The sequence below is a fragment of the Pleurodeles waltl genome, chromosome 11 (genome assembly GCF_031143425.1).
Source record: "Pleurodeles waltl isolate 20211129_DDA chromosome 11, aPleWal1.hap1.20221129, whole genome shotgun sequence".
NCBI classification, from domain to species: domain Eukaryota; kingdom Metazoa; phylum Chordata; class Amphibia; order Caudata; family Salamandridae; genus Pleurodeles; species Pleurodeles waltl.
The window spans coordinates 326,428,089-326,443,099 of NC_090450.1; the positions used below are offsets into that span (position 1 = coordinate 326,428,089).

General features: G+C 44.2%; 1 protein-coding gene across 4 annotated transcripts in view; it reads right to left on the reverse strand.

The window, feature by feature from the left end:
• Positions 1-549: 549 nt before the first annotated feature.
• The window catches only part of CEP19 (centrosomal protein 19), a 148,562-nt gene continuing 134,100 nt past the window's right edge, over positions 550-15,011 (reverse strand). For 3 of the 4 annotated variants that reach the window (XM_069213606.1, XM_069213608.1, XM_069213607.1), the window contains exon 4: positions 550-14,530. In XM_069213606.1, the coding sequence (XP_069069707.1) occupies positions 14,169-14,530 (362 nt within the window). In that variant the 3' untranslated portion in view covers positions 550-14,168. The remainder of the gene's footprint in view (positions 14,531-15,011) is intronic. The other variant, XR_011199404.1, reaches the window with a different exon arrangement.

Consider the following 15,011-nt stretch of genomic DNA (forward strand, 5'->3'; position numbering starts at 1 on the left):
TGTGTGAGGAGTCACATACTTCCACACGCTGTAGATTTGAAAGTGAGCATACCACTGTATTTTACTTGCCGACAAACCTATGTGACACAAGAGTTTTATAGTGTGCATGTCATTGTAGGTAAGGGGAATAACAGGCTGTGTTTGTGGAGTGCGTGTCATTGTTACTGTAGCTGTGGATGTGACTTAACACACATTGAGTGTCACTGTGATGCAATGTAATTCACTTCCAATCCAACAAGCAGAAACATGCATTTGTCATGTAGATGTAGCCACTTTCCATTCAACATGCTTAGAAACAATGCAATTCCAGTTGTTTTTTTTAGATTTTGTTTCCAATTAAAGAGGACATTCACGTTGTGTGGTAGAGTACAGACGTGATGATGCGTGCAGTTCACCTGGGAGTGACAGACGTTTGGCACTTGCAGGTACACGGTTTAAGCAAACACTGTTGACTTGGTGCACTCGTTGTCAGGGTGCGCATGGATCAGTCGGTAGTGTAGTGTGTCACAAATTGTGGAGAAGTAATCATGGTGCACAACAGAAGAAGCGTTTTGGAAGCACAGGTTTATTTTGTCTCAACATAAACAGCACTGTACTCAGAAGCCCACATCCCACTACAGAACATAAAACACTTGAAGATATGACATCATAAAGAAGACTGAAGTATAGATCACCACATCCACATTTTCATAAGGTGTGCCATATAATCAGAGACCATGGCAAACTGAGAGGAGTTGGATAACTTGTGGCAATGTTGTCTGGGAATGGGGGCATTCCTGCTCTGCTGATCGGGTTGTCCCTGCTGGTACAAAAATTAGGAAAATCAACTAAAACGGGTATTTGTTCCCCTTATCAGTACATACTTTAAACAGTAACTGTAAGAAGAAAAAAATACTTTAAAATGAGTTCTACAACAACCTCAATGACCCCTCAGTCAATTGATGCACATAGAAAGGCAGTATTAAAAATGAACACTGATAACTTCATATAAAGTTGTACTTAAGAATCATGTCAGGGACTTTGCAGATTCTTAAAACATGATGAGATGGTCAGTATCTTGTTGTGGGAACGGTGGCACACTGTGTTTGTTTTCCATGGAATAAAATATACACACCAGTGGAGGTTGAATGTGCCGTGTGCATTGTGAAGAAAAAGGGCAGGGGTGGATTGGGTTGCCAATAGACGTGGTAGGAAGCAGGGTCAAGTGGTGACGCGCAAAAGTACCTATTATTTATTCAGAGCTGAAGCACGAAAATTCAAAGGAGCAGTAACGAAAACAAAACAGCAGCACGAACATTCAGGCAGCAGAAAGTAAATCCAGAAGTAGGAAGGACAAGTTAGCATCCACACGAAGATGATGAAGGCAGCACCGTGAAAGACCAGGCAGCAGCTACACAGGACCAAATCCAGGAACGTGAAGGTCAAGGAATCAAAGTCGCAGGAGAAAATCCAAGCGTTTGCAAACCAAGGCAGCAGCGACAAACATAGCAATAACTCCAACAAGAACCACGTCCACAAAGCACAGAGTGTGTATTTTGTATGTACCTCTTTATGTATACTGGTTTCAGTGGCATTTCGGGCTATTCCCAATGCAGTCTCTCTGATCGGAGGACAGCCATTGCTGAAGTTACCAAGCAATTATTGTTGAACGCAATGACCTTCAATCACACAGCCTCAGGAAGTGCTCACGCTTGTGAAAACCTAGGGCCTGATTTATGAAAGGTTAGCACCGCCTTGGCATAATTTTTTTGACTCAAAAGCGGTGCAAACTGACAAAATACAATTATATTTTGTAAATTTGCACCGCTTTTAGGTCAAAAAATGATGCAAAGTCAGCGCAAACTTTTCATTAATCAGGCCCCAATTTCATAAACACTTTAGAAGGACAAAGGACAATAATTTTGCTGTGGAGAGCATGCCTTTCCCTTCTGATGTGAGCCCCACGGTTTGAAGACCTCTAATTTAGGTCGTTAACCCCTTTTGTGCTGAGGACAGAACGGTTCTGTCCTCGGGCACAGTGCTCTTGTTTATTGGAAGAAACCGCTCTGTCCTCTGCACATGCGCCGGAAATCCCTATGCTTTGAACATATTTCCTTTTGCTAAAAACAGCCTAGGTAGCTGGGGAAGAGGATCTCTAGCTCCCTTTGCTGTTTTTGTTTTTCAGCAAAAATCTGACGTCATTTCACTGAACACGAAAGTGAAATGAGTTGATACTTGCAGGGCTATCTCAAGGAATCAAAGTCGCAGGAGGAAATCCAAGTGTTTGAATACCAAGGCAGCAGTAACAAACAAAGTAATAACTCCAACAAGAACCACTCCCACATAGCACAGAACCTGTATTTTGTATGTACCGTTTTATGAGGGTTTCAATGGCATTTCGGGCTATTCCCAATGCAGTCTCTCTGATTGGAGGACAATCATTGCGGAAGTTGAACCACTCTCCTAACCTCCCCCCCCCCCCCCCCCCCCACAGCATTAAGGCAGACTGGAAAGGTATAATTGGAAAGTGGGAGAATCTCCCACTTTCCAATGGTACTCTTCCCTAGTGGATCCCAGCTTGGGGATCAATGCAGGAGGGAGATCCCCAAGCAGGGATCCACTACTAGACACAAGGGAGGGGGGAGCAGCCCCTTGGGCAAAGGCTTTTACTCTTCCTTTGTTTTTTTGGCCATTTTCAGTCTGATGGTATGGGGGCAACATCACCTGATCAAGCCCACCAGACACCAGGGATTTAGTATTTTAATCCATATAGGGGCAGGGGCAGCCTAGAATGGGCATTGGAATTCCCTTCATCCCCTTCCCAAAAACATTAGCACACACAGTCTTTCTGCCCGACCCAGAGGGGTAGATGGGGGTTATTACCTGGGCCTAGTGCCAGCGATAGGAACGATCCACCAAAGGTCAATAAGCGTCTCAATACAAGGGCTCTCATTGTCCTTGTTTTTATATGTTCCTGTTGTGACACCAGGCCCAGCCACACAAGTGTGGCAGCGGTTTTATCAGCAAAGGCGGGGCAATGCTGGGTCGTAGGAATTTTGTGAGTTCCTGTAGATTCCAAAAGTTGCCATCACAGAAATGCAAGGAAAATGTGAGATTTCAGTCAAGGTTTGAGCTTTGGAGGGCATTGTGGGTAATGAAACCTAATGGGATCCACACAAATCATGACATCCTAGATTCCCCTAGGTGTCTGGTTTTAAAAAATATACAGGTTGGCTAGGATTCCCTAGATGCCGACAGACCTAGGGCCAAAAACCTAGATCTACCCACACTGGAAAAAGAGGGTAAATTTTTGGTGGAAAATGAACTGCGTCCATTTTTTTTTTTTTTTTTACATCTCTTTTATTGCTTCATAACTGTATGACAACGCATATATGACGAAACAACTCCACAATTCTGTGATCCCCCTCCCTTCTCCCTACCACACATTCTATCAATTGCATAAATGTGTTAGACCAATGCACAAATAAACAACAGAGTTATCCTCTTGTACAATCTCCTGTATGAGTATCTTGGTTAGTTATGCAGGGTCTGGTTCTGAGAGATTAGCCTCAGCATCAGAATTAGAAGTGTCGGGTGCTCTAAAATTGTCCAGTATTGTATTCAAATGCTGAACACTGTCTCTAGTTCTTAGGCCTCTGAGGGCCTCCCTCAATAGCACTGTCCCTTCGGCTTCCGCCCATTTAATCAACGCATTTCTCCATCGGTTTATCTGTGGTCCCTTCGGATCTTTCCAGTGCAAAGTTATTTCTCTCCTTGCTAATATCAGGGCCAGGTCTATGAACCGTTTGTAATTTTATGCTTGCTGGGGTGTGGGAAATCACCCAAGGCCACTACAATGGGCGATCGGGGTAATGTTCTGCCCGTGCAGGAGGAGAGCGCCCCAAATATCTCCACCCAGTAATCCCGAACTAGTGGGCAACTCCAGAGCATGTGTAACCGTTCCGCTGCCAGTTCTGCACAGCGAGGGCAACTGGCATTTTCTACACCATAATCTTTGATATCATATAGGGGGTTAAGTAGGCCCTATGAAAGACATAAATTTATTAATTTAAACCTGGCATTCCTGGAAACTGTGTATATGTGTGAGGTTATTCTGGACCACTGTGCGTCGTCTATTGTAACGCCCAACTCCCCCTGCCATTTGGTCTTAAGTTTACTTAAGGGAAGACATGTGCTGGTTAGCAAAGAGGTATATATCCCTGATATCATCCCCCCTTGGTCTCCTATAGTGCATAGTTGGTCACAAGTAAGATGTCTGGGGGGGTCCTCCAGCCCTGTGCCCCATTGCTTACGGAGAGTTCTAACAATCGCGTTATAGGTTAGGAACAGCCCTGGTGGAAGCTGGAACTTTTCTTGTAGTTCTGCATAGGTACATAGTCTCCCATTATTATATAGAGCCCCTATGGTGTCGATCAGAAATTATATGAATCGGGCGATGCCCCCTATCACATGATTTGCCGCGATAGACTTCAAGCAAGTCAGGGGGGCTTCTGGTGAGTATGGAGCTCTGGTGTGCGTTCTCTTTAGGTATTGTTCCCAGCAGTAACGTGATGCCTCGCACTCTACCGGCAGCGGCCTATTCTGTTTTTTGGGGTTTAGTTGTATGCCCAAAATTCTATCTCAGGAGCAGTGGAGAGGGGCTCTCAGGGCCTCCCCCACTGGAGGTGCTCTGAGAAACTGTGCCAGCCACTGGAGTTGGCTCGCCCAGTAATTTAATTCGAAGTCGGGAACGGCTATACCACCCTCCGCTGTCGGTCTCTGGAGGGTGCACAACGCAATCCTATGTCTGCTGGGTCCCCATATAAATCCTGTAATCAAGGACGTGATTGCTTTAAATACTACCCTAGGTATTATGAGTGGAATAGTTGCGAAGTAGTATAACACTCTAAGCAGCACTATCATCTTAATCAGCGCAACTCTCCCAGTGACCGCCAGCGGAAGCGTCTGCCAGAATGTCATGCTGTTTTTGATATTCCTAATCGTGCTCTGTATATTCCCCTCCAGTAGTTCTTCAGCAGAGTGATAGATATTAACCCCTAGGTATCTGAATGTGGACTGGGACCACAGGAGGCCTCGACGGTCCGTAGGCTCCCTGATGCCCCTGGTAGCCGGTAAATTTGACTATTTCCCCCCAATTAATCCGGAGCCCAGACGCAGCACCAAAGTTGTCCAACATTGTCATTGCTCCCGGCAGGCCGGCCTCCACGTTCTGGAGAAAAAGTAACATGTCATCCGCATATAGGGCAATATGATGTGTCCAGGCATTGATTGTAATGCCTTCATAAAACCTCTGGGATCTAGCCGACTGGGCGAGAGGTTCAACCGCTAAGGCAAAGAGTAAAGGTGACAGCGGGCAGCCCTGTCTAGTGCCCCTACCTATGGCAAAAGAAGGGGATATTGTGCGGCCTGTGCGCACTCGTGCGGTGGGGTTTGTGTAAAGAAGCCTCGTCCATTTAACGAAACCTTCCCCCAGTCCCAGCTGTAGCATGACTCGCTCCAGGTAGTCCCATCGCAGGCTATCAAAAGCCTTCTCGACATCTATTGAGATGATCACTGCTCTAGATGCATCATAAGGCAGGGCATGAAGGAGTGAAATCAGTTGTCGAATATTTTGGGCAGTGCTACGCTGTGGGATAAATCCCGATTGGTCCTGATGGATCAACGAGGACATGTGTGGTAGAAGTCCGTTAGCCAGCACCCTGCTTAGTATTTTATAATCTAAGTTCAACATTGATAGTGGGCGTTATGATCGAACGTCCGTTGGGGATTTGGTGGGTTTCAAAAGAGGAATCATTATAGCTTCCGTAGTGGAAGGAGGCAAGCTATTATTATTCCATGCCTCCGCATATAATATACTGAGTTGGGGAGCTAGTAAATCCTGGTACATAAGGTAAAACTCCAGGGGAAGACCATCCACTCCCGTGACCTTGCCCCTGGCCATACTCTGAATTGCAGTCTTGATTTCTGCAAGTGATATGGGAGTCGCCACGGCTATTCTATCCTCCACTCCCAATGTAGGGAAGTTGAGGTTTCCCAGTTCTTGTAATTGAGCATCGCTCAGTAATGCGGTGGGAGGGGCATATAGCTCCGAGTAATATTTGAGAAAGGTAGCATTAATCTCCTTCTGTCCATACACTTTGGTACTCGGGGTAACCTCCAGATCTACCACTATGGTTTGTTGCTGAGGTGGATTAACCAACCAGGCCAGGAGGGCACCCGCCTTATCACCCTCCGCGTGCTGCCTCTGTAAAAGTTGCTTATAATCAAAATGAGACAGTCTAAAGTTAGCTTCCGCTATTCCAGCCCTTGTCTCTTCCAGTTGTGTTGAGAGGTCGGGCTGTGCCGGGTGTTTGCGTTCAAGATCTCTAAGGGAATCCTCGAGACCGTCTAGCTCAGTCTCCAACACCTTACGTACTCCTACAGTCGTGCCAATACAATATCCCCTAATCACTGTTTTAAAGGATTCCCATTCGATGGATCTAGACGAAGCAGTCTCAGCATTGTTCCTAAAGAAATCAGTGGTATGCGTACTCATTAGAGCCTTAAAAGCTTTGTCCTCAAGGGATTCGGCTCTTAGGGGCCAAGTGGGAATCAAAGGTCTCTCACCGCACCAGGTCAAAGAAATTAGTAAGGGATTATGATCCGAAATGGTGCGGCCAAGATACTCTGCCTTCGTCACTGCAGATTGCACATCCGGAGAGGCCAAAAAGGTGTCCAGTCGTACGTGCAGATCGTGGCCTGCTGAGTAAAAAGACTACTCTCTGTAGAGGGGGTTAAGTTTGCGCCAACAATCCGTTAGTTGCCAGTGTCTCTGCCACTGCAGAAAGTACAATGCTGTTTTATGGATTTTGGATTGCAACAATGGTGGGTGCGATCTGTCCATTGTGGCATCAATTACACAATTAAAGTCCCCTTCAGTTAGTGTGGTGCGGGTGAGGAGCGTACTCATGACCAGCGATAATCGATCTAGAAATTTCCCCTGGTCGTGATTTGGGGCGTAGAGTCCCGCAAGGGTTACCTCCCTCCCGTCCAATCTACCAGAAATCACTACATATCTCCCTTCCGTGTCAATCAAGGTATGGAGAACCTGCAAAGGACACCCAGGCGGATCCATATCAACACTCCCCTCGCAAATCTTGCGTACTAGTGCTTCGCGGGATTCTTTAATGGCCAGCAGCACAGTGTCCGGAGTTGTTTCTTGTTGCTCATGGCCAGCTTGTAAACCCTTGGTGGGTGTTGGCGGTGGGTTCTCAGTGGGTGAGGAATGTCGTGTTTTTTGGGTTTTACCATTGTAATAGGAGAGCAACTCGCCTCAGGTAGGCGATGGTCGTTAAAATTAGTAGAAGGTGGTACTGTTCGCCAACGTCGTCCAACCCGGGTGTCGTCTTTCTCCAGTCCCAGCACTCTTACATGGGAAGCACTGCGAGATATCCTCTGTTTTGGGCAGCTCGTCCACGAGGGTGTTCCCCTGCAGTTATGTATGTGCTAGTCGCCGGTTAGAGCAACCGGAGAATGCAGAAAGGCAGAGCTAAGATCTCACCTCTGGTAGGGCATCAGTCAGCGACATCCGCATAATGTTCTGGTAAACAAGGGAGGGTGCAGCTCCGGTATCCCCGTTTCCCCCTTCCAACCGGGCAGCCGTTGTGCGTGATATCATGGATCTCCGGGGCGTATGAGAACGAGGTCCCCGATTCCCCTCAATGTGCCAGTATTAGCTCCTGCCTCAGCAGGCTGCCTTCACAGTCTCACTGGCCTCATGGCAGCCGGGGATCCGACCCATCGGAGCCGTCCCTCTCTCACCCGAAGTTCCAGGGGCTCCGCACCTCATCTAAGTCTTGCTACGTTCCCCAAGGTCCGCCAGTGCTCCACTTCATATCATTACTCTCGCCGTCAGAGACAAAGGGCCTTGTACCCCTGTGGCACTTCGATAGGTGGCGTGGGGGACCTCACCACTGCGGGTCCGCTGCTCTCCCCCAGCCGAGGGCCGCAGCCGCGATGGGTTCACTGCTCCGACGCAGCCGCCATTTTGGGTCGCGGCAGCCGTGGAGCAGTCAGGGCAAATTTCGGTCAAAATCCACTTCAAAGTAGGGGCGCTGCGGTCCCTACCCGTGCGGGATGCCCTCCGACCACCTCTCCAATTTTCAAGACCTCCGGTCGTTATTATGGCAGGATTCATGCGTCGGGCCCGGTTTGTGGCCCGGGAGCGTCGCACGATGCGTGCAGCTCCATCGGCCCCAGGCCACGCCCCCAAATAAACTGCGTCCATGTTGCGTTTTGGCCCATTTCCTTAGCGGGCACTAGGTCTAATCGCACAAGTGAGATACCATTGGTATCTAGAGATTTGGGGGAATGCCTGGTGGAAGGAAGTTTGTGGCTCCCCGCAGACTCCAGAACTTTGAATCACAGAAATGTGTTTTCTTAGTCAAAGTTTGAGGTTTGCAAGGGATTCTGGCTAAAACAAATGTGGTGAGAGCCATGCAAATCAGCCCACCCTGGATACCCCTAGGTATCTAGTTTTAAAAAAAGTACAGGTTAGCTTGGTTTCCCTAGGTGCTCGCTGACCTAGAGTCCAAAATCTAAAGCTAATCACTTTAAAGAAAGAGGGTCAGTTTTCAGTGGAAAAATTTGCTGCCTTCATGTAGCATTTTGGGCCATCTCCTGTTGCGGGCACTAGGTCTGCCTATCAAGTGAGGTACAATTTTTAACGGAAGACTTAGCTGGGTGAAAGGACGTTTGTGGCTCCCCACAAATTCCAGAACTTTGCAATACAGAAATGTGTGTGAAATGTGTTTTTTTTTTTTCAGTCAAAGTTTGAGGTTTGCAGGGGATTCTAGGTTAAGAAAATGCGGTGTGAGCCACGCATCAGCCCACCCTGGATACCCCTAGGTGTCTAGATTTAAAACATTTACAGGTTGACTAGGTTTCCATAGGTGCCAGCTGAGCTAGGGTCTAAAATCTAGAGAAAACCACATTGTAAAAAGAAGGTACATTTTTTGGGGGGTAAAGTGCAATGCATCCATGTTGCATTTTGGGCCATTTCTTGTCGCGGGTACTAGGCCTACCCACACAAGTGAGGTAAGATTTTTGTTTGGAGACTTGTGGGAGCACAGAATAGTATAACATCTGTTATAACCAATTGGATTTCATGGCACTTGTGCCTTTCAAATGTAAGCCAGTGTATAAGAAAAATAACATTTTGAAAAATACCCTCCAAATCATATGCTAGTATGGGTACCCACAAATGCAGGGAAGTAGAAATAACCACTGCTCCTAAACTCTATATGATGTGCACATTTTAGAAATTCATATGTTTCCTTGATACCCATTTCTCACTCTCCCTATTTAGATATAACAATTGGTCTATATTTGTTGCTCAATGACAAAACATTGTATGGTGCAGCTCAGTTGTTTGCTCTCAGTGCCTTGGGTTCTTGGGAATCTACAAACCCTATATATCCCCACAACTAGAAGGGTCTAGCGGACACATGTTTTTTTCAATCTGCCATCATGACAAAGTTACAGGTGAAAATGTTGTCACAAATGCCCATTTTCTCCTACTCATTTTCAATATTTCTTTTTTTCAACATTTATTTTCCTTGGGAAAACCTTGGGGGGTCTACATGTATGACCCCCTCTATAGCTTTTCTTGGTCACCCATGGGTTTCACAATGGTTTTCCACCACAAACTAGAAGCAGGATGAGAGTGCAAAAAAATAGGGAAAATAGCGCTTTGTGATCCTGAAGGCTGGGAAGATAGTAACTTTAGCACAGCAAACCGTTTGTGGGTGCAGTTTTTAGGGAAAAAAACCCAGAAACTTATCTGGAGCACCATTTCCCTACTTTTCTCCAAAAACTCAAAATCGTGCAATATTTTGCCTATTTTCTCAGTCTCCTCCAGGGGAATCTACATACCCTGACATCTTTAGTATCCCCAGGAGGTGTGGGGGGAAAGGGACACAAATTTGGCATGGATAGCTTATGTGTCACAAAAAGTTAGAGACCTGAGCATGAACTACTCCTAATAGCCAAAAAGGGGCTTGGTACTGGTAGGGAAAATGCCTAGCAGTGAAGGGATTAAGTATTCACACTTGTAACGTTGCAGTGAAAGCATACCTGAAAGGTAAATCAGGCCAGCTTTCATCACTGCTCCTAAGGTCCATGAAGTTGGCTGCTGGTGAGCTGAGTAGTCATGAACCTGATGCGCATCCAGGTGGCCTGGACCAAAAGGCCCATATGCTCGATACATCCATGATCGACAAAAACAACTTGAGAATCTTTTTTTTGGACGATTCATAACTTAATCCTCAGAATTGGGGAACCTGATACTGCACTTTACTGACAATTAGATTTTAATGGAGCTGCACTGTGCATATTGTACATTTAAGAATAACATTTTTCTTTTAAATGCATTTGTATATTAATGTCTTAAACTGTTTTGTTGTTTGATTATGTGTTTGCAACGACTTTAATTAATCAAGCACCACATTAACTAATTCCATTGAGTTGTAGAAGTTTTTGGACTCAGTCAAATTCAAATTAATGATGTTGACAGTATATGAATGGGCCAAAGAAAATGCCTAGGTAAAGAATGTTTCTCAATGATTGTTTTTTCATAAGGGCAAACTGCTTCCTCACACTACCAATTTACAGAGTAAAGCTTTGTACAGATGTCATGACTCCCCAAGTGCAGAAAATTTTGGTCAAATGAAAACGTTAGACTTGCTACCATCACAAACGCACACTCTTTTTCTGGTTGTTTACTTTTTTTTCTAATATGCACATTTAATTCTGTTACACACAATACTTATACCCATACCTCCTCAATTGGCCTTAAATTTATGAGGGAGATTTACAGATTACATGGATTACCATTCAGGTGTGTAACTGACAGATCATCCTGATTTATCTCCAAATTCTGAAGTGCTCTGATACAGCGACAGGGCACGTCACCTTTAAATCAACGAGTCATCATCCCCACATGAATGGCAAGATTCAGAGCATCAATCAGTCTTTGGGGCAATATCTCGGCTGCTTTATTGTGAACCAACAACCAACACTGGTATGCTTGGTTACCCTTAGCCGAACTAGCGTATAACAACTTATTGCATTTATCTCTGTCATTTTCCATTCAAAACCCCATTTAGCACACTCAACTATTTTCAGATATTTCTCAACAAATCTCTTACCTTCAGTTACTGTCATCAATCTCTACTATTCAATCTAAAGTAGATTGCCATTGACAAAATGTTCCAAATATAAGGAAGAATATTTTGATTATCAACTCTATTTTTGTCATTGTCCGTTTTTGATTCCAAATTGACACTCCGTTATTAGGTCCATTTTCAAAACTCAGACTGACAGACAGTGACAGGGAGCGGTAGCTCTAGTACTCCCAAATGGCTGGACGGTCACCCTCTCAATCATATCTTCAGGGTAAAGAATGCACTATCCATCGCAGCTCCCACTGTAATGGTTATAAAGGATGAGTCCCAAGAATCTCAGAGGGATTCTATATTAGATTCAAGGAAAGTGAAACATCAATTGTAGAATGTAATCATGTGTTCATGCCCCAGATTAGTGGATCAATTTGAAAAAAATCTTTGAAAAACCAGCCCCAGCAACGTGGAGCGAAAGGTCAATTGCAGAATTTAATCTTTTGGTCATGCCACCAGATTAGTGGATTCCTTTGAAACAAATCCCTGAAAAACCAGCACCAGCGAGGTGGGCCAAAAGAAGTGAGTTTTCACAGGAATCAGTATGGTACTCATCTTTTGAGGGCTTACACGAGGACTTGTGGGACATTCTCCTTTAATACTGTGGTGGACCAGATCTTGCCAGCTGTGGCTCCATGAGTAGCAGCTCAGCCAGGGGCAGAGGTGAGATGTCTCGGCCTAGACAGGCAGTATCATTATTTAAACAAAATTAAGACTTAAAAGTAGCTGTCTGGCAACTTTCCATGCTGTGCGGTGTTCTGCTTGCCATATAGTTTGTTCACTCTTTCCAGCCCCCCAACTTCATTATTGTTCCCTTCTGCTTTCCTCAGTTACCTGACCTTTTGCATGTTATGCTGATTTTGAATTACATTTTAAATGTATCGTATTGCTGTGTTTTTCCATATTTCCTTCCCAGAAGAGTCCTAAACTCCCATCTGATTCTCAGACTTGCTGTTTTTCCGCCTGCCTGGCTTAGTCTTAGTGTGGGCTTCAATTTCAACCCTGGTGAGTATCATTTTTTGTTATTCTATCATTGTGAATCGTTTGTGTCTTTCACCAGTACTAAAATCCTGTGTGTGCTCTCTTTGATTAGTGAATTATTCTGTTACCAAAGACCCTACGTGACGTAAAACCTGAGAGAGCTATACTCACGAAGATCTGGGCAGACTATAATGTTCTAATGCTCTGTCATCCCACTTCCCTTTCCATTTGGTATTTAGCTTTGTCTGGTCTGTCTTCCTCACCATGGAGAGAGCCACTTTCTGGGGAGAGGGGGGATTGTTGTCACAATTTGTTGGGCAACACTCTCAAAACCTGACAATCTGACAGTCAAAGAAACCTGCAGTGATGTAACTGAGATGGCAAAAGATAAAGTGACTTCTCCAAAGCCACAGAGTTTGTTAGATGGAAGTCAATTAAACACACCTTTTCTATAGTGTGTAGGACTTTCTGCTAAAACGCATTTTCTCACATCACTCTACAAGAAGATATTTTTCATCTAATAATAGTTGCGGTGTGCAAGGATGCTCATGTATCAAAATTCACCAGAGCAGTAGTTCCTAACCTGTGGTCCGAGGATCTCTGGGGGTCCGCGACACCCACTCATGTGGCCCATGACAAAACTGAATAATATTAATAAATGTATTTATTTTTAAATATGTATAAATAAAGAAGTAAAATTGGAAATATGAAAACGTTTTGAAAATGTGATTGAGCATTTGTGTGGTGCACATTTGTTTTTTTGCATGTTTTGCAATGCTTTGAGGTTCAATTCATAGAATTTGCTTAGGCGAGAGGTCCCTGGCTTTCTCTAACAATTCAGTGTGGGTCCATAGAAGTCAAACAGTTACGAACCGCTGCTCTATAGAATAAATGGGCCATTCCTAAAATAATGTAGTATTTTGTTTTTGTTCCTAATTTGATGTATCTTAATATTTTCCAAGGAAAATAATCAATTATAATCATACCTTTCTGTCTCTTCTAAGTAGCCTGGACTCAACGAAGGTGTGTATCAATAGGGATCTCCTCACTTTTGCCATTGGATAAACTGTTGGATGTCATTTAAACTTGTATCTGGTCAGTCAAGTAGTTTAACTCAATTAAAAAAATCTTATTATATGAAATAAGGTATGTCCTTATTCTGAAAGCACAGATTTTTGTATACATCTTGTCAAATGAAAAATATAGTGATATACTGTCTGTAGCTTTAGGACATAGAAAATAGGCTAATCAGAAAAGGTTATCTTCTGGTCACTGGGACAGGAATGGTTTCATACAACTCATCTCAAGTTGTCAGATGTAGCAATCATTCGAGTAGTCCTCAAGTAATAGTTCCATTGAAGAAAGTAAAAGCTACATTTCAAATGACAACTTCTCTACAGCGCAGAACATTATTTTGGCATGCCTTGGCTTACAAATGAGATTCATTCCCATCAGTGCATGTACACCAAAACAAAACCCGTATCGGAGACACACAGCCCGAGAGAAGGTGCATTTACACACAGTACTTCTCACAACTAATTTTGAAACGTCTTTCTGAAGCTAGTTCACGTTTAAGGGATATTAGCATCAGCTTCACTGAAGGAAAAACAAGCTTATTTCAACAAACAAGCTTGCTGCAGCTAGCTGAAAGGGTAAGGGCTATTATGGCACAGAAAGGTGGATAGGGTTACTATCCCGGGATAGACGGAGAACTAAATAATCAGTTCCAATTGGCAGACCCAAGTCTGCTAATCCATGATAACAGGCAGAAGAACACTTTTTGGAAGGCAGAGCATCAGAATGGTTAGATAAAACGGGCAGACACAGGCAAGTTCAGATTTCGAATGGGGAACATCCAAGCTTTTTCCTTTCCCAACTTCAAAAATAGGTATGTGATTAAGACTAATATTTCCAGAATACTTTCCCCGGCCTATGCTAGCTTCTAGTCACCAACTACTATTTTTGTAAAGACCATTAGACATCATCATCAGATTCAGCATCCCATTCACAGTTTTCAAGCTGCCCATCCTGTGGGAACTCCACTTCTACATTGTAATTGAAGTCAGGGTCTTCCTTTCTCTTGCGGTTTTTCTCAAATGTTTCATCCATCAGACTCTTCCGTTTAGCTAGCTCTTTATCATCCAACTTGTTCAGATCTTCCTCTGGGTCAAGTGTGGTCTCCCGCCTAATATCCTCAAGAGTCTGAGACAGGTCCTGTCCCCTCAGATGACCCCGGAGCACGCCAAACAGCTTCTCCAACTGATGCAGTGAGACTCCCTCAAGATAACATTTGTGTCGCGGGTTGTTCTTCAGCTGTTCTGCTGCCCTATTACAATCTGAGAATGAGAAACAAAGAGCCATCAAGCACTATTCTGGTCCTGTCTCCTCCCAACATACCAAGGTTTCAATGCAAGACTCTCATAGGTGCCCTCACATTTATCCTAAAGCCCATGCATGTCCACAATAATGTTTGTAGGTCATCCAAACCCCAAATATACACTGGTTTAGAATAAATATAATCTTATAGCTTTTCCAGAAGAACCAAAATATAAATTATTAAAAGCAGCACACCCTGCAATTGTGGTTATGTAAGCTGGGAGTAAAATCAAAGAATTAAATTATGTGTACCTTGTTGCATGTCAGGGGAACCAGGTTAATATGATCAACCTCAAGCTGGCCAAAGGTTCTGTTGTAAACTACATAGTTCACTTATGGTATACATAATAATTATATGTAATATATTTAGAAGTAATGTACTCTCCCTTTTCCCTAGTTAATAACTCTAGTCATGTTTCGTTCACACCCTTCCGCCCCCTT